This window comes from Cajanus cajan, chromosome 2 (genome assembly GCF_000230855.2).
Source record: "Cajanus cajan strain Asha chromosome 2, NIPB_CcT2T_4, whole genome shotgun sequence".
NCBI lineage: Eukaryota > Viridiplantae > Streptophyta > Magnoliopsida > Fabales > Fabaceae > Cajanus > Cajanus cajan.
Window position 1 is genome coordinate 19,544,088 of NC_138518.1, and position 20,929 is coordinate 19,565,016.

Below are 20,929 nucleotides of genomic sequence, written 5' to 3' on the forward strand. Positions count from 1 at the left end.
TTATAGTTCAACGGTCATGGCGGATGCCGTAATAAATTGCCAAATAACGGATGGTGAATGGCAATGAACACAACCTGTTCCACCATACCTTTATCACAGCATTATAACCGTTTTTTGACAACATTGGTACTCGTTTGCTTTACATATTCACCAAGACATTATACAAACCCTCTTTCATCCTATTCACTTTCTCTTCAAAGTCATATGAATAAAGCCTCCAATAACAAATGCTTATGATATTCAACTTTGCCTTAGGGTCAAAAACACATCCAAATGCAAGATTTCTACAATATTTATTTCAAGACTTATCAAATTTGGCCTGTGTCTTTGCTTGACCAGGGGCTTACTCATTTACTCCACCCTAATACTCTATTGTTTATTAATTACTATTACTAACTATTAAATTATTCATTTTAATTTTTTATCGGATCAGCCAAAATGGCCTGTTTCTATTTAGGCCACCCTTTTAAAGCCCAACCCTGACCTTATTTACGGGTTGGTCAAGCCTAAATTGACAATTATGGCTTTAGCCACTTTTGAATTGGTCCAGATCAAGCAACTTCAAGAACTAAAATTGTGGAAAGTCCGATAGAAAAAGTTGTATTACAATAACCAAGCAACACTTCATACGGCCTTTAATCAAGTGTTTCATGACAGAACTAAGCATATAAAAATCGACTACCATTTTACATGGGAAGAAGTTGTTGTGCAAATAAACTTGCATTGAATTTACCGGTTCAAATGACCAACTTGCAGATATCCTGACAAAATCTTTAAGAGGGCCCCGAATTTAATTTATATGTTCAAAACTTGGTGCAAACAACCTAGATTCAATACCAATAGTTTGACTTTTCTAAAGCATACACAGCCTCTTATATAAGGTTTTCTCTACCTATCTAATCTATAATGCTTAATGTTAATATATATTATATATATATAAAAGGACAGGCATCAACGCCAGGTAGGTAAACTGATTTACTTATCTCTTACTTGACCTAACATTGCCTATAGTGTTTGTGTAGAAAGTCAGTTCATGCATTCTCCAAGAAAGGGACACTTTGATGCTGTAAATCAAATTCTCTGCTATCTAAAAGGCACGCCTAGAAAGGAGTTATTATAAAGTGTGAACATCGAGGTGTTGGGTGATATGCAGATACTGATTGAGCAGGTTCTTTTGAGGACACAAAGTCCTCCACAGGGTATAGTTCAAAGGTATGGAGAATTGCGGTGACTTAGAGAAGCAAGAAACAGACTGTTGTGGCTAGGAGCAGTGCAGAAGCAGCATATAAAGTTATTGCTGAAGGTGTTTGTGAACTAATCTTGATAAATAGGTTACTTTTAAGATTTATCAATTCCAATTCAAGAAATCTGACTAATTGAAATCTGACTTTAAGTCTAATGTTGGCAAGCTGGGAATGACAAATATCTATTCCCCAGATTGCAGTCAATTACTCTATTTTTAATTCACCCATATGATTTTGGGATTCCTAATTAATTTTGCGTATATCCAATTTATTATTTCATTTTTTCCTTACAGCCTTCTACAAAATGTACCTATGCTCATTTAAAATAAAACAAGAAGGAAATATTTTCTTCACACTTTGCTAATATATCAAGTAACCAAAAATTGGAAGTACCTGACGATTGTGCACATATTCTAAATATGAGGGCACGTCTGGAAACCGGACATTTTCCTCACTATCCATAGAAGAAGCCTTCTGAAAGCATATGATATCTCCATCTTCCAGCTGCAAATATAGAATACTAGTCAATATACCAACATAAGATGCATGAACTCAATCAATTTAGGCATTTGGTATGTCGAATGTTTTTCAACGGTGGGAATCCTTACATGGAATAATGGATTCCAATGTTTGGCAAAACATTACTAAAAAATCCCAATCAAACTTGATTTCCAGGAGTATTTTTGCTAAACATTCTCATGCTTTTCATTCCCATGGAGGGATGTGGGTTTACTCTATTCTCAAGGCATGGGAATATTTGTGATGAGCAACAAGCCCAAAAACACTTCACCTGGTCATCAATCTACTGACATAATATCATTGCCAGAAGTAAACGCCTTGGGAAGTCTCCAATTGCCACAACTTGGCAACTCCTTGCTGCTACTATTGACAGACAGTGGGAGGCACCTGCTGCCCCCATCACAAATCACCAGAATCCACCGCTGTCTGCAATATTTGGTAGTTGGCAGCGGCCATCCAAAGCCACTGCCATGGTCATCAAAACCCTACCAGGCTAGCACCCTCTGTTTTGTCAGAAATTGACATTAGCAGATGACTGATCACTGGAACCCAGCCACTTCCCACCAATACTGCCAATCAGATTCAGTCCCCAGAATGTTTTGGTCACCCAAACATTGCAATCATTATTCCCAGTAATACCATTCCCAAGATCCCCCGGAATATTTTCTTTTTCTTTCTCAACCTGAATCAAACACCTGCTTTGAGCATCATTATGGATATTATTAGAATTATGTCAATTCTGGAAAACAGAAAACAGAAGAGGAAGAAAACACAGAGAGAGAGAGAGAGCAGAATTGATAGAAAGATTTGAATTGTATTTCTTAGGTAACAAATCAGAATACAATTGTCCTATTTATATGTTTCAATAGCTTCAAGGAAGACTATTGAAACAATGACCTGTTGAACAAGTAAAAAATAAAAAACAGAAAAACAGAACCTGTTAAACAGGTAAAAGGTAAAAACAGAAATACAGAACATAACTAACTGAAAGAGTAGCCCTATACAATAACATATCTAATACGAGTAAAGATATACTCCAATATCCCCCCGCAAGATCAAGTGGGTTGAGGCGAAGAGTCAACCAACTTGAGCTTGGTCCGAAGCTCACAAAACCGAGAGGGAGATAGAGCTTTAGTAAGAATGTCTGCATATTGATCAATGGCTGGGACATGAACCACATGAAGAGAATTAGCAGCAACTTTTTCACGAACAAAGAAAAGATCTAGCTCCATATGCTTGGTCCGAGCATGAAGGACAGGATTGTGGGCAAGGGCAACCGTGCTCATGTTATCACAATAAACAACAGGAGTGTGATGAGAGACATGGAGTTCAGAGAGTAAAGTTTGAATCCATAGAACTTCAGCAGTGGCAAGAGCAAGGCTTCGGTATTCAGCTTCAGCACTGGAGCGAGCAACAACCGTTTGCTTCTTAGACCACCAAGAAATGAGATTGGGGCCAACAAATATAGAGGCACCAGAGGTAGATCGTCTGTCATCAGGGTCTGAGGCCCAATCAGCATCACAGTATGCACGGATTGACAAAGGAGAGTTAGAAGGAGCTGGTTGCAGATGTAACCCCAGGAACATAGTGCCTTTTAAGTACCTAAGAATGCGTTTGACAGCTGACCAGTGTTGTTCAAGGGGGTTAGACATGAATTGACAAACTTTGTTGACAGAGAAGCTAATTTCAGGGCGAGTGATAGTGGCATATTGCAAAGCACCAACAACAGATCTGTATAAGGTCACATCAAGGAATTTCTCGGAACCTGTTCTAGAGAGTTTACACCCACTGACCATGGGTGAAGAAATAGGATTGGAGTTCTCCATGTTGGTGCGATTGAGGAGGTCACGAATGTATTTGCTTTGAGTTAAGGTGAGTGAGCCATCAGTGTTAGACTTGACTTCAATGCCAAGAAAAAAATCTAGGCGACCAAGATCTTTGAGGGAAAAGGCAGAGTTGAGTTGAGCAATAATGTTCTGAAGTGTGGAGGAGTTATTGCCAGTGATAATAATGTCATCTACATAGACAAGAATGTAGATTACATTATTGTCATGAGAGTAGACAAATAGAGAAGGATCACACTTGCTGATCTGAAAATTGAGTTGAAACAAGGTAGTTTTAAGTTTATCAAACCAAGCACGGGGTGCTTGTTTTAGACCATAGATTGCCTTATGAAGTTTGCAGACCAGAGTTTTGTCCGAAGACTCAAAGCCTGGAGGTTGGGACATATAGACCTCTTCTTGAAGGTTGCCATTTAGGAAGGCGTTGTTGACATCCAATTGTTGAATTGACCAGTGATGGGTTAGGGCTAGGGTGAGAATGAGGCGGATGGTGACAGGTTTGACAACAGGTGAGAAGGTTTCATTATAGTCGGACCCAAACTGTTGATGGAAGCCTTTTGCAACAAGGCGTGCCTTATACTTATTGACAGTACCATCCGAATTTTCTTTAATACGAAACACCCACTTACAGCCAATGGCTGTTTTGTTTGGAGGAAGAGACACAAGAGTCCAAGTACCATTGTTTAGAAGGGCATTATATTCCTGCTTCATAGCAGCAAGCCAGGTATCACTGGCCAAAGCTTGTTTGGTATTTTTGGGTTCAATGTGGGTGAGTAGGAGAGTGGGTTGAAGGCGGGGTTTTACAATGCCAGCTTTGGCCCTGGTAGTCATGGGGTGAATGTTAGTAATTGGAGTTGGGTTATGAGTGGATGATGAGGTTGATGAAGTTGGGAGAATAGGAGAGGCCAAGGCAGATGAGGTGGTGATAGGGACGGATGGGAAAGTGGAGTTCTGAGTTATAGGTGATATAGGTGGAGAGCTGAGTGTAGAAGGATCAGTGTGCATAGGAGGCTGTGGATTGGTTATTACAAGAGGAACAGGAATTGAAGGAGGGAGTGGATTGGTGGCAGGGGCAGGGAATAAACTCGGATAAGGAAAGCGGGTTTCACAGAAAATGACATCTTTGGAGATAAAAATTCTGCCAGTTGGGGCAAGGCATTTGTATCCTTTATGAGAAGTCGAGTACCCCAAGAACACACACTCTTGGGAGCGAAATTGAAGTTTATTCTTGTTGTAGGGCCGAAGGTGAGGAAAACAAGAGCAGCCAAAAATTCTGAGAAAATTATAGTCAGGTAATTGATGAAATAGTTTTCTGAATGGAACATCATTCTGAATGGAAGATGATGGTAGTCTGTTAATAAGGTAGACACTGGTTAGGAATGCATGGTCCCAAAACTGCATAGGGAGGTGAGCTTGAGCCAACATTGTGAGACCTAATTCAACAATGTGACGGTGTTTGCGTTCCACAACACCATTTTGGTGATGAGTGTGAGGACAAATGAGTCGATGTTGAATGCCATTTTGGGCTAAATAGGAGGTGAATGAACGAAATTCTCCTCCCCAATCAGTTTGAATCGCTTTAATGGGTAGCTGAAATTGATTTTGAATCATAGCATGAAATTGCTTAAAAACATCAAGTGTGTGAGCTTTACGTTTAAGAAGAAAAATCCAAGTGAATCGAGTGTGCGCATCAACAAAAGTAACATAGTACTGATAACCATTATCAGATGTGATAGGTGCAGGGCCCCATAGGTCACTATATATTAATTCAAACGGTGTATGGTAAACAGTTTTAGAAGAATTTGAAGGTAATTTGTGAGATTTGCCAAGACAACAAGGAGTACAAAAATCAGAAGCTGTTTTATTGATGATAGGGAAATTACAAAGTCTGAACACAGATTTTATTACATCATTATGAGGATGTCCCAGTCTAGAATGCCAAGTGACATAGGGAACAGAATGACAAGAGGCTGTATTAGCAGAAGGCGTGATTGCTGGTTGTTGTCTTGGCTGAAGCAGTGAGGGAAACTGGTACAGGCCATCAGGGCCAACAACTCCCATGAGGAGAGTGTCTTTAGTGTCCTGTGATTTAACCAAACAGCAGGTTGAGTGAAATTCAAAGAAAACAGAATTATCTTTGCAGAATTGGCTCACACTGATAAGATTTTTTTGTGATATTGGGAACATAAAGAAGATTATTGAGAGTAAGGGAGATGTGAGGTTTTAAAGGAGAAGGGAACGCAGTTACACCTGAGGAGTTTATAGGAAGACCGTGGCCATTGCCAATGATAATCTGATCGGGGCCTTCGAAGGGAGTGAGTTGTTGAATGTTGTGGGACATGTTGGTGACATGATTAGATGCTCCGGAGTCGGGATACCACAAATGGGAACTAGGGGAAAGTGCAGTCAAAGCCATGGGCGAAGCCTGGGCTTGATGGGCGCCATTGGAGACAAGATATGCCTGAGAAGAGTTGGGGTTGAGCGGGCGGGAACCTAAAAGGCCGTTTGAAGAACCAGTGGGGCGCATGTGGTGTGAGGGAAAGGAAGAGGGATTGTACCCAAGGGTAGGGTTGGCAGTGGAGTTAGCAGCGGAGAAGGTATTATCAAAGGGTAGGGTTGGGACAAAGGTGCTATCAAACCTGTAATAGCAAGAAGAAGCAATGTGGCCGTATCGATGGCAGACTTGGCATTGAAAGCCAGCAAACCTGCCACGCCCACGACCGTACCGATTGTTGGGTCGACCACCACGACCATACCGCCCACCAGATCTGCCACCGCCAGAAGAGGAGGGAAGCTGAGTGTCTTGATGGGTGAGATTGGCTTGCGGTGGCAAAGGGGAAGAATTCGAGCTCGAGGGGGTTTCAAGTAGATTGACAGTGAGAAGGTTCTTTTTCTTGAATTTTTCAAGGCGGGATTCATGGGCAAGAAGAAGGGTTTCAACTTCTTCTATGGTCAATTCATCAAAACGGCTGCTGATGAGGGAAACAGTGGATTCATATTCTTCTGGAAGCCCCTCAAGAACAATATCAAGATGTTCTTTGGAAGAAACAGGGTTGCCAATAGCAGTGAGGGCATCAACAAGGGTTTGGATACGAAGGAGATAGTCAGAGATGGAACGGTTTTCAAGAGTTGTGCTACGAAGGTCACCACGCAATTGACGGGCTTTGGCATTGGTGTGGGCATGAAAATACGCATGAATCTTGTCCCAGATTTGGAAGGAAGATTTACATCCTATGACGCGTGTGAGCATTTCTTTGGACATGGATGATTGGAGCCAAGAGAGGAGTAATTGATCTTGCTGTTCCCACGCAAGATATGCCTCGGAGATACGATTGGCATCTCTGTCAGAAATTGAAAGGAATTTTGGAGGGATTTGGGGATTGACCAAGAAGTGGTGGAGACGGTGGCCTTTGATGACTGGTTCAACTTGTTGACACCAAAGAAGGTAGTTCTTGGTGTCAAGCTTTTCAGAGATAGTGTGCGAGAAAGTGAGGGAAGGGGATGAGGAGGGTTTTTCTTGTGCAGCATAGAAGTGGGGCGGGGTTGTTGCAGAGGACTGTGGTTGTTCTTCAGCCATGAAGGAAGACGAGTGGTGTAGTCGGGCAGAAGGTGCAAAGAAGATAGGAATCTTTGAGGGAGAGAGATGAGGATCAAAAGCTCATGATACCATATTAGAATTATGTCAATTCTGGAAAACAGAAAACAGAAGAGGAAGAAAACACAGAGAGAGAGAGAGAGCAGAATTGATAGAAAGATTTGAATTGTATTTCTTAGGTAACAAATCAGAATACAATTGTCCTATTTATATGTTTCAATAGCTTCAAGGAAGACTATTGAAACAATGACCTGTTGAACAAGTAAAAAATAAAAAACAGAAAAACAGAACCTGTTAAACAGGTAAAAGGTAAAAACAGAAATACAGAACATAACTAACTGAAAGAGTAGCCCTATACAATAACATATCTAATACGAGTAAAGATATACTCCAATAGATATAACTCACCTGGCTTGTTCGAAATGTTACTTTCTTGTCAATAGGTTCACACATGACATTTGGTTCAAACTTAATTTCCTGCAAAAAATACAAACTCAGTCAATTCACTAATGCACAATTAAAAAGTCATAGGTTAGATAAAGAATATGAAGCATACATACAATAATACAACATGGGACACTGCACAGATAGGGGATAAGGAAAATTTTAAATTACAAGAGAATTCTAGTTTAAAAAAGAGTGCAAGTCATTATATAGAAATAGTAAAATGTCATAATGAATCTAATCGGTGTGGTATTCCAATCAATATTGGTATAATAAGTTACAATAAAAATTGGAAGTGTAACTAAAACCATTTGAAGTATCCGTTCATTTCCGATGTCGATACATTTAAATAAGAGAGAACAGAGACATTTTGTTTCCTCTAAATAAGATATTATGTGCCTATAAACTGCTTCGCAATAAACACTGATTATTATATTATGATTCTCAACAGTTACAAATCTGACAGGTTACGAGTTGACCCAGCTATCATACAGAAGTGACTATGCATCTTCAGGTCCTCCTCTTTTTGATAGGATTTGTTGGAAATAGGAATATTTAAGGAGATAGGAACTCCTACAACAGTACAATGCTTATTTTTCCAAGGTGCCTAGATACTTCGTATAGCTAGGTTCAATGCATCATAGTAAGTAGTGGAATTGTTGTCTTGTAAATTGTTTTGGCATTAATTACCTTTGTAGTTCTCTTGAATATAATTAAATCCATTCTGTTGGACTTGGATGGAATTACCACTCGGCATATTCAGAAAAAATTTGTTTCTCTCTTTTTAACAGGACTTATGCAGGAACAAATTTATTTTTTATAGAACATAAAGCACCGATCTGTTATGAAGCAGTGAAGCACTAATGCCAATACCGTTCCCCAGTAAATTAGAGGTTAAAACACTGAAAAAGAATACAAAATTGAAAACATATTACTGAATCTATGCCCACAAGTTAAAAAAGTAAGGAACTAGTTATCATCAGTTACTTGTCAACAGATAACTCTTTTACATATAATTAATTAATCTTTATATAAACCACGAGATTTATGGCTAAATTAGTAAATGAAGAGACAGAAAAGACAGAAACAATAATTTAGGTGGTATGAAGCCCAAATGCTAGAATTTCATAGTTAAATACCAACTTTTCCTCAAGTAACCTAAGTATTGGGAAAAATCCAAGTCCCACCATTGATACACGCACCAAGTCTAATAGTATTGGGCGTGAGGAGATGTATTGGGAAAAAACACATGTCCTGCCTATCCTAGATCATTAAGAAAGGGTCACTCACCATTTATCTACGTATCAAGCCCAATAGTGCTCAACGTAAGTGAGTGTATTAGGAAAAACTCAAGTCTCACATGATCACTTCAATTAGAAATAATGTAATTAAAGAGTATATAAGTGGGGGACAACCCTCATCTTACAAGTCGATTTTCTAATGTTAAGTTAGTCCCAAACTACTTTTTTAAGGCTATGTGTTACACCACCCATTTCATTACCATCCCCACTGCAAATTACGGTGTTTTAACAACTAACAATTGACCTGATACTTCCCCTCAGCCCCAAAAGAAATAATAATTATAGACAGATTTTTTTCCCATTTCAAATGTACCACTTCGAAGCTGCTGTTTCAAATTGAAGTTACAATTGTTTAAAGGAAACAATACAAACCAACCTCATAAAGTGCAATATCTTCATCAGGGTCATAACCAGCCATTTCATTTAACCTTGTTAAGTATTCCGATGGTTTGCCAGTACACTTAACAAAGAGCCTTCCAACATAACTGCCATTATAGCAAAGTAAATCTCAAGTCAACCTAGATCTCACATAAATGTTAAAATAAAGAAATTACTCATTACCTTAGCTCCTCTTTTTCAGGATCATATAGCTTGAAGAAAAGTAATATATCATCCTTGGTCTTGTCAGGTGGTGCAATGGGACGTGAATCCTAAATAACAATGCAGATTTTCAACAAGACTGTTTCAATTGAAAATTAAAGTTTCATGCTATTAAATTAGTATTGAATTTTCATAATACAAATGTTACCATCCCCAGCTCCACTTCCAAAAACAACTTTAATTCTGCATTGTGAACCTTGTTTGACACTTCTCTCAATTGTCCAACCTGCAATACAGTGAAGATGACCGAGAAAAACTCCAAATTATGTCATTTCACATAATTAAGCCCCAACACAGACAATACTCGCAAACATCATAGCATACCCAGAAAAGAAATACGGACCACATGATCCAAAAGTATTAATATGGATAATACTTCGTGAACGTTTTGCTTTTTTTAAAGAAATAGAAAACAGTTAATAAAAGATGGGAGAAAATGAAAACAAAGTCACCCACAAGGAATTAACCATACAGCCAACCCACTAAATGGAATAAACATATAGTAAGCTAGCACAATCGCATAATAAACAGGCTGACAAAAGATGAAACATAGCTATAATATAAAAAAAACATAACTAAATGTAAAAAGTAAAAAATAAATAGAAAAATCTCAAAGCATGAGAATTTACAGATTGTGCTTCCTCATTATGCGTCAATGGTCTGTTAGGACGATAGGTATGGTTTTGACGCTTTGCCCAAAGCCAATAGCGCTGAAATTGAACTGGTATATCAAACTCCTTTGCAACCTCTTCCTGTAAATTACAGAATATGCAAACAGACATAAAAACCAAATTATACAAGTATTTAAACAAAATCAATATATTTCCAGAGCATAAAATGGGATGCTCGATACAAAAATAATTCCATTTCCACAGTAATCGGGTCTAGAACTTTCTTTTCTATCACATCATTATATATGAGATAACTGTATAGCTTCTTTCTCTTTTCCTCCCTACCAACCTAAATTTAAAGTTTCAACATGTACAATTCAATTTTTTCACTCTTCAAAATACATTATGTGTTCATCAAACTTCTCCAATTGTCATTCATAAATATTTTCTATTTAAAAAATGGTTCCTATTAAATATTCAGAAATCCCTCCAGGATGAAATCCAATCTTTGACATCTAGGAGAGTCACTAACTGTCATCACACCAAGGGTGAAAGAAATAGAATCAGAGAAATCATAATAAAAGAGAAATCAAAAGTTTCTATTTGATTTCAATAGTTCAATTTAAATAATAAGGTTACAGATATTTATACAGAAACCAAGATTTGTACTGCAAGCAATACATTATATAGGTCTGTTACAACAGGATACAGAAGATTCTCCAGATCCGACTAAGTACAACTATAAGATACGTTATATAGGCCAAGACATTATTAGTTTGTTACTCGTTTTGTTCCTATTTTCTATTCATTTTCAGGCTGCAGCATCAATAGTTCTAACTACTTGATTACTTTACATTATTTCTCTCAAGATCATAACTGAATGTTTTATGGCACTTTTTGTCTTTAAAACAATGTGTCTTCCACTCTGATTTCTTCAATGAAAAAATATGTAGTATCAATACCACAACACCAAGCAAAGAGCATGACTGAAGAAGATACCTTGAAAACATTAAAAGTTGTCTGCTTTTGGACCCGAAAACTCCTCACTTTGTCGTGATCTACAAGATCAAAGTATATATCCTTTCCAATTTGCTCTTTAAGGTCTTTATCTTGTGCCACCTAGGAATATCATGCTATCAGTAAATAACAAACATAATTTGATTGTTTAATTTACAACCTAGGTATAGTGCAAGACTAACGATATTCAATTGATTCTTTAAGAAGTCAAGGTCAGGAACTAAGAACCTTTATAATAGTATAAAGATGAGCTTCTGCCTTTTCTTTCTTTTTATGCTCTTTCTCTTCTTGTTCTTTCTTCAACCTCTCCTTCATTAATTCATCTCAAAAGTTCATATCCGAATTCCAGAATAAAGTAACAGAAATAATACAATAATAAGAAAAGTAGAGGGCAGCAGCAAATTGAACTTTACTTAATTAGTTAATTTTTCCCAATACATTCATAAGGCCTAATCTTCTTATTAGAAAACAAATTCAGTGTTCAAGAAGGAGAAAAAAAAATTACAAGATAAAAAAGGAAAGTTGATGAGTGTCATCAAGTTGATTGCTACAGCTGAGCTATAACATGATTTCTCAGACCTATTCTCAATTAAAACAACAATCTAAATTTGATTCAAGAATTAAAGCAAATGACACACATGAAAGACATTGTATTCAACTTGGGTTACATCTTCTGAAGCCCCAAATGTATATAAGAATATATGCTTACCCTTAAATGTGCTGCAATGTCTTTCTCGTCCACATTGCATATAATTTTATCCTTGTCACTTTCACGTATATACACCAGCATATAAGCATTTGAGTATTTGGTGAACTTAAATGGAGTGTTATTGAATCCAGGATTTGTCTGTGGCAACTGTTACAACACAACATTCAATCAGTAACAGATAAATATTCAAAAGGAAAAAAATAGCATGGTCAATGGCAATAAAACGATTACCTCTTCCTCACCACCATATTGCTCCTCTAATGCCCGTTTATTGTCTTCTTTTGTCACCCTCTCATCATCAAATTTGTACCTGAGTGCCAGTCAGATATTCACAAATATTGAATGCCAGAGGTAGGGCCAAAAGGGAAATTTAAAACAGCAAAAAGAAGGTGAAGTTCCTCCCAGTATGTTGCACATTGAAGCCATGTTCATGTACAACCATTATTGCAATTATAGGCACCAAATCTAACAAAAAAGTAACAAAGAACAGAATCCTCTCAATTCTCTAGCACTCCAACAGCTTGATTTCAAATATTATCTACAACATACTCCATGAAACTAATCTCATACTACCACAATCCCTTTAAATAGGAACCTTTTGAGAAATTTGCTTGCACAATTTTATAAGACCCTCTACAAATTGCGTCCCACATTAATTAAGAAAATTTATTTTTTATAGTCAATAAACAATAAATGTCATACCTTTATAAGATAAACACACACTCTCTCTCTCTTTCTTGTGAGGATTGTGGAAGATGACTAATCTGATACCTTATTAAGAAAATCAGTTTAGGCCTAACTCAACTGTACATGATACAAGTAAAATGCAGAAAAAAAGGTCAACTGATGAAAATAAAACAAAACACCCTCTGTTCTCTGAAGAGTGTTATTTTTTCTCTACCCTTTCATTTTGTTCCCTATTCTCTGCCCCTATATGGTTACTTTTATCTGCATCCTGAGACACAATTTTTACTACCTTGAAAAATATGGTTAGTTTTATCTCATGTGATTAAAAGTAAATGAGCATGATTGTATACTATTAATGATGTGGTTATCAACATGTGGCTAATAAAGTCATGAGGATATGATAATGGCTAATGATGATCAACTTTGCCGCAGTAGTGTTTAATAATGTTATGAGGCTATAGACCATCACATGTGGTTAACTACATGTGCAAATATGGTTAACTGTCTCACTAGCAGTTAATTGAAATGTTTAATAATGGTCACAAGTAGTTATCTTAGCATCACAAGTGTTTAATAATGTGATAAGGATATTGACTGTCACATGTGATTAACTACATAAGTATATATGATAAACTTGACACACAAGTGGTTAGAAGTAAATAAACATAATTGTATTTGTATCAATTATCCATATCATAGTTGCCAATAGTAGTTAAAGTGGTCGCTCCTATATCACCCTCATGTGGCATTTGAATGTCACGAGCAGACTGCACTCAGCAATCGCTATCGCAGGAAACCCTAAAATCTTTGCTCCCACCCTACAATTTGAGAAACACTCCCTTTTGTTGCACAACCCTACCTTCTCTCCCATTTTCAACCCAATTGCCATTGCATCAGCCGGATGTTGAAGTCACACTGCCACCATCAACCTCTGTCATTGAAGAAACCTCCATAGCGAAAGGGAGTGTAAAGAATGGAGTTGGAATTTATCAAGTGTTTCAATAAGAGACAAAGAAGATTAAAAGCAAAAGAGACGAATGAGATGAAGAGCAAGAGATCGCATTAGACTTATTTCAAAACAACACCTATTACAAGCAATGTTGTTAAATAACGGTTAAATGTCATTATAACCAAATGGTGGGCAGTGTTGGCCTTCATCACCATTCACCATCTACCATATGGCAATTTGTGGCGTTGTCCGTCATGACGAGTGCCATGGCCATTGCGACGAGCAGCACTAACACGCATGGCAATTATAACAATTGTGACAACAAGGGTCCACTAATATATAGCCCAATTTTGGTATCAAGTTGGAGTGTTGGACTATCTTTTAACATGATCAAATTGGAGAGCTTCCATGACATGGTTGCAAGTATTAGGTCACTCAAATGTGTCTTGCACTCTTGTTGTCTTTCTACTCTTTTTGTTGTGTTTTAATTTAATCAATTTCAATTATGTTTGAGACTTAATGAATTATAGATTTATGGTATTGTTCTTATGATATTTAACTATTTTAGTTGATATTATGTTGTTTTTAATTTATTTTTGCTGCTTGTAATTTACTTTTTTGTTGTTTATTTGTGTGTGTGTGTGTATATATATATACATAAATTATTTCTTTTTTTTTGTCTGCCAAGGCGTCTGCCATATTTTTATTAAAGATTTTTTGCTCACCTCCATTGACCGTTATCCATTATCAATAACCTTGATTACAAGGCAGTTGTGTATCAATTTTCAATTTAAAGTAATGATTCAAAACCATCTTTATCAAATGAAAAAGTTAGGGAAAAGAAAATTATTAAAAAAAATTATACATTAATTTTAATACATTTCTTCTATATTTTATTTATTGATTAACAAAACCGCTTGCAAATTTAACATTCACCTCAATAAATTTTAGATAATACCTTAATTACACTTATAGAATGACAGAATTCGGAGAATTTAGTGAAAAGATATTATTGATTAAAACTGACATACATGTCCACGCGGTACAGGCTACATATATAGAGAGAAGACTCAACAGAGTAGATAACAATTGTACATAATGAGCTGGCAAATCTTAAAAGAAACTTACTATCTAAAACTAACTCAATACAACTGATAACAAAAGTATTTATTATTCTATTCTCTAATACACCCCCCACAAGCTCAAGGGGGATGAAACACAGTAGATAGGTTAATCATATTGAGCTTGGACCATAGAAACAGAAATCTCCTTGGTGACAGAGCCTTTGTCAGAACATCTGCATATTGATGTTGAGCAGGTATATGTGAAACAACAAGAGCATTACTTAGCACCTTTTCTCTAACAAAAAAGATGTCTAGTTCCATATATTTGGATCTCGAGTGTAAAACTGGATTGTGAGACAAAGCAACTGTGCTCTGATTATCACAAAGCACTATAGGAGTATTAAATTTGATTTGCAATTCCTTTAGGAGGGATTGAATCCACAAAACCTCTGTTACAACTTGAGCTAAGGCTTTATATTCAGCTTCAGTACTTGACCTTGCAACAAGCAGCTGCTTCTTGGACCACCAAGACACCAAGTTAGGACCACAATAAATATAGGCTGCTGAAGTAGATCTCCTATCATTAGGATCACTGCCCAATCAGCATCAGTAAAAGCAGTAAGATTGAAGGAAGTAGTAGAAGAAGCAGGTGTGAACATCAATCCATGTCCAATAGTTCCTTTAAGATACCTAAGTATCCTTTTAACAACTTTCCAATGCTCCTCCATTGGAGAACACATAAACTAACTCACTTTATTGACACTAAAGGCAATCTCTGGCCGCATTATTGTGGCATATTTCAAAGCACCAACAACCGACCTATATAAGGTTGGATCATCAAACAATGTACCCTCCTTAGCAAGCTGCTGACCACCAACCATAGGAGTAGATATACCCTTAGAGTCTTCCATTTTTACTCTAGTAAGAAGATCGGTAATATACTTGTCTTGAGACAATAACAACCCCCCTTTAGAAAGAAATTTGACTTCAATACCCAAGAAATAGTTTAAGGTACCAAGATCTTTAAGAGAGAAATTTTTATGGAGCTGATCAATTAATTGTAGCAATAAGGAGGGAGAATTTCCAATGAGAATAATGACATCCACATAGACAAGCATATAAACTGTGGCTGTTGAATCAGAAAAAATGAACAGACTAGGATCACATTTGCTTTTGCTAAACCCAAGCATAAGTAGGACAGATGTTAATCTTTCAAACCAAGCACGAGGGGCCTGTTTTAGGCCATAAAGAGCTTTCTGCAATTTGCAAACAAGGTGTTTGGTTCCAGGTTTTCAAAACCAGGGGGTTGAGACATATAGATGTCCTCCTCAAGCATTCCATTAAGGAATGCATTGTTTATGTCAAGCTGTCGAATAGGCCAGTGAAAGAAGACTGCGAGAGAAAGAACAATCATGATTGTGACGGGTTTAGTTAGGAAGAGTGTAGGATTGATTCTTGGTTTGATAATTCCATTTTTGGATCGAGTAGTCATGGGATGAACATTGAGTGGTCTAGCAGGGAATGGGTCAGAGGAGAGAACATTTGTAGCAGAAGATAGTTGCTGAGAGACTGGAGGCTGAGATGAAATTAAAGGATCAGCAAGTGTGTCAGCAGACGCAGTAGTAGATTCAGAATTGAGAGCGCTGAGTTCTAATGATCCTGAGCTGGAGAAATTTTTAGGCTGAACTGGTACACATGAAGATGGATTGTGAGAACAAACAAGAGAGGGAATTGTAGACACCGAAGTTGCAGGAGTAGGGATGTCTAATTTTGTAGCGAAGAGATCATTGTAGGGAAACCTGCCTTCATTGAAAACAACATCCTTGCTAATGTAAATTCTTCTAGACTTATAACCTTTATGACTAGGAGAGTATCCCAAAAATATACACTACGCTGATCTGGGCTGAATTTGTGTTGATTATAAGGCCTAAGCAGTGGAAAACAGGAACAACCAAAGATTTTCATAAATTTATAGTCACGATCCTTATGATGAATCAGCTTGTAGGGTGATTGATAACCGATTGATGAAGAGGGTAACCTATTAATTAGATAGGTGGCAGTCAAGAAGGCATGATCCCAAAATCTTAATGGTAATGAAGCATGATGTATCATAGCTAAACCAAGCTCAACCAAATGTCTGTGTCTCCTCTCAACTATGCCATTTTGATGAGTATGCGGACAGGTAAATCTGTGAATGATACCATGCTATTGTAGAAAGGAAGTTAGAGGGCGAAATTCACCACCACCATCAGTTTGAACTCATTTTAAAGAAGTCTGAAATTGTTTTTCTGCTAGAGCTTTAAAGTTCAGAAAATGAGAAAATACATCTGATTTTCTGTGAAGAAGATAAATCCACATATATCGAGTACATGCATCAACACACGTTAAGAAGTACATATAACCACAACTAGATTCTAATGATGCCGGTCCCCATACATCTAGAAAGACAAGTTCAAGTGGTTTAGAATAAACTGAAGTTGAGGGTTGAGAAGGAATTCTATGAGATTTTGCAATACAACAAGAGTCACAAAAATCAGAAATTTTATTAACAGTAGGAATATGGATATTACAATTTTTTAAGGCCTTAGTTAGAGTATCATGATGTGGATGCCCTAACCGCAAGTGCCATTGTTTGTAGACACTAGGAATAGTATTTTTACATTTTTCAGAAAGAAAAATACAAGGTTCAGACAGAACTGAAATTGAATTCTTCTTGATGTCAGCTTTGATTGATTCATTCTTTGCTAAAGATGGATGAAAACGATAGAAACCATCTTCACCAAGTTTTCCTTCAAGAAGAGTCTCGTTCAAATCCTGTGATTTGACAAAACAAGAATAAGGATAGACGACAAAATAGACATTATTGTCTTTAGCAAACTTAGAGATGCTAATTAAATTTTTGGTTATGGTAGGAACAAGTAAGAGATCCTTTAGTGACAAAATAGTGGAGGGATGAATAGGGGATCTAAACATATTAGAACCAATTGAAGCAATAGAAGTACCTTGGCCATTGGCCATGACAATGTGCTCAGCTCCTGTAAACTAAGCACTCTACAACAGATGTTGTGGATCAGGAGTAGCATGATGGGAAGCTCCTGAATCAGGAACCCATGTTGTAGTAGTATTTAAGGTTGGAGCAGTGCGTTGAGCAGAAGATGCAGTACTCGGGTGAGCTTGCTGGTTGGAAGATGGTGTCGACAATGTAAACTCGGGTGGTGTGAAGCCAAGACCAGGTAAAGTAGACCCAAAGGAACCACCCAATGCATAAGTAGGCCACTGTGCTGAGCCTGAAAGTCCAGGCATGTTGACAGATCCATGATAAGGTATAGCTCCAGTGTTGGGAAGAAAAGATGGGCTAATTCCAAAGTTTTGAGGCACATACCACCTTGAGACCCAAGGCCAATGGTGGTGTAACGAGAAAATATTAGGCCAAACGGTAGCCCAAACCACCAAATGACGACCCATTAGTATTAGAATTATGTCAATTCTGGAAAACAGAAAACAGAAGAGGAAGAAAACACAGAGAGAGAGAGAGAGCAGAATTGATAGAAAGATTTGAATTGTATTTCTTAGGTAACAAATCAGAATACAATTGTCCTATTTATATGTTTCAATAGCTTCAAGGAAGACTATTGAAACAATGACCTGTTGAACAAGTAAAAAATAAAAAACAGAAAAACAGAACCTGTTAAACAGGTAAAAGGTAAAAACAGAAATACAGAACATAACTAACTGAAAGAGTAGCCCTATACAATAACATATCTAATACGAGTAAAGATATACTCCAATATCCCCCCGCAAGATCAAGTGGGTTGAGGCGAAGAGTCAACCAACTTGAGCTTGGTCCGAAGCTCACAAAACCGAGAGGGAGATAGAGCTTTAGTAAGAATGTCTGCATATTGATCAATGGCTGGGACATGAACCACATGAAGAGAATTAGCAGCAACTTTTTCACGAACAAAGAAAAGATCTAGCTCCATATGCTTGGTCCGAGCATGAAGGACAGGATTGTGGGCAAGGGCAACCGTGCTCATGTTATCACAATAAACAACAGGAGTGTGATGAGAGACATGGAGTTCAGAGAGTAAAGTTTGAATCCATAGAACTTCAGCAGTGGCAAGAGCAAGGCTTCGGTATTCAGCTTCAGCACTGGAGCGAGCAACAACCGTTTGCTTCTTAGACCACCAAGAAATGAGATTGGGGCCAACAAATATAGAGGCACCAGAGGTAGATCGTCTGTCATCAGGGTCTGAGGCCCAATCAGCATCACAGTATGCACGGATTGACAAAGGAGAGTTAGAAGGAGCTGGTTGCAGATGTAACCCCAGGAACATAGTGCCTTTTAAGTACCTAAGAATGCGTTTGACAGCTGACCAGTGTTGTTCAAGGGGGTTAGACATGAATTGACAAACTTTGTTGACAGAGAAGCTAATTTCAGGGCGAGTGATAGTGGCATATTGCAAAGCACCAACAACAGATCTGTATAAGGTCACATCAAGGAATTTCTCGGAACCTGTTCTAGAGAGTTTACACCCACTGACCATGGGTGAAGAAATAGGATTGGAGTTCTCCATGTTGGTGCGATTGAGGAGGTCACGAATGTATTTGCTTTGAGTTAAGGTGAGTGAGCCATCAGTGTTAGACTTGACTTCAATGCCAAGAAAAAAATCTAGGCGACCAAGATCTTTGAGGGAAAAGGCAGAGTTGAGTTGAGCAATAATGTTCTGAAGTGTGGAGGAGTTATTTCCAGTGATAATAATGTCATCTACATAGACAAGAATGTAGATTACATTATTGTCATGAGAGTAGACAAATAGAGAAGGATCACACTTGCTGATCTGAAAATTGAGTTGAAACAAGGTAGTTTTAAGTTTATCAAACCAAGCACGGGGTGCTTGTTTTAGACCATAGATTGCCTTATGAAGTTTGCAGACCAGAGTTTTGTCCGAAGACTCAAAGCCTGGAGGTTGGGACATATAGACCTCTTCTTGAAGGTTGCCATTTAGGAAGGCGTTGTTGACATCCAATTGTTGAATTGACCAGTGATGGGTTAGGGCTAGGGTGAGAATGAGGCGGATGGTGACAGGTTTGACAACAGGTGAGAAGGTTTCATTATAGTCGGACCCAAACTGTTGATGGAAGCCTTTTGCAACAAGGCGTGCCTTATACTTATTGACAGTACCATCCGAATTTTCTTTAATACGAAACACCCACTTACAGCCAATGGCTGTTTTGTTTGGAGGAAGAGACACAAGAGTCCAAGTACCATTGTTTAGAAGGGCATTATATTCCTGCTTCATAGCAGCAAGCCAGGTATCACTGGCCAAAGCTTGTTTGGTATTTTTGGGTTCAATGTGGGTGAGTAGGAGAGTGGGTTGAAGGCGGGGTTTTACAATGCCAGCTTTGGCCCTGGTAGTCATGGGGTGAATGTTAGTAATTGGAGTTGGGTTATGAGTGGATGATGAGGTTGATGAAGTTGGGAGAATAGGAGAGGCCAAGGCAGATGAGGTGGTGATAGGGACGGATGGGAAAGTGGAGTTCTGAGTTATAGGTGATATAGGTGGAGAGCTGAGTGTAGAAGGATCAGTGTGCATAGGAGGCTGTGGATTGGTTATTACAAGAGGAACAGGAATTGAAGGAGGGAGTGGATTGGTGGCAGGGGCAGGGAATAAACTCGGATAAGGAAAGCGGGTTTCACAGAAAATGACATCTTTGGAGATAAAAATTCTGCCAGTTGGGGCAAGGCATTTGTATCCTTTATGAGAAGTCGAGTACCCCAAGAACACACACTCTTGGGAGCGAAATTGAAGTTTATTCTTGTTGTAGGGCCGAAGGTGAGGAAAACAAGAGCAGCCAAAAATTCTGAGAAAATTATAGTCAGGTAATTGATGAAATAGTTTTCTGAATGGAACATCATTCTGAATGGAAGATGATGGTAGTCTGTTAATAAGGTAGACACTGGTTAGGAATGCATGGTCCCAAAACTGCATAGGGAGGTGAGCTTGAGCCAACATTGTGAGACCTAATTCAACAATGTGACGGTGTTTGCGTTCCACAACACCATTTTGGTGATGAGTGTGAGGACAAATGAGTCGATGTTGAATGCCATTTTGGGCTAAATAGGAGGTGAATGAACGAAATTCTCCTCCCCAATCAGTTTGAATCGCTTTAATGGGTAGCTGAAATTGATTTTGAATCATAGCATGAAATTGCTTAAAAACATCAAGTGTGTGAGCTTTACGTTTAAGAAGAAAAATCCAAGTGAATCGAGTGTGCGCATCAACAAAAGTAACATAGTACTGATAACCATTATCAGATGTGATAGGTGCAGGGCCCCATAGGTCACTA

General features: G+C 38.0%; 1 protein-coding gene across 2 annotated transcripts in view; it reads right to left on the reverse strand.

Annotated features, from left to right (window-relative positions):
- LOC109790631 (ubiquitin C-terminal hydrolase 12) overlaps positions 1–20,929 on the reverse strand; it is a 59,298-nt gene that overhangs the window by 20,177 nt on the left and 18,192 nt on the right. For both annotated transcript variants that reach the window (XM_029269697.2, XM_029269698.2), the window contains exons 12-21: positions 12,113–12,191; positions 11,882–12,028; positions 11,401–11,481; positions 11,155–11,274; positions 10,174–10,296; positions 9,693–9,770; positions 9,506–9,594; positions 9,321–9,429; positions 7,608–7,676; positions 1,638–1,748 (exon numbers count right to left, since the gene is read on the reverse strand). In XM_029269697.2, the coding sequence (XP_029125530.2) occupies positions 1,638–1,748; positions 7,608–7,676; positions 9,321–9,429; positions 9,506–9,594; positions 9,693–9,770; positions 10,174–10,296; positions 11,155–11,274; positions 11,401–11,481; positions 11,882–12,028; positions 12,113–12,191 (1,006 nt within the window). The remainder of the gene's footprint in view (positions 1–1,637; positions 1,749–7,607; positions 7,677–9,320; positions 9,430–9,505; positions 9,595–9,692; positions 9,771–10,173; positions 10,297–11,154; positions 11,275–11,400; positions 11,482–11,881; positions 12,029–12,112; positions 12,192–20,929) is intronic.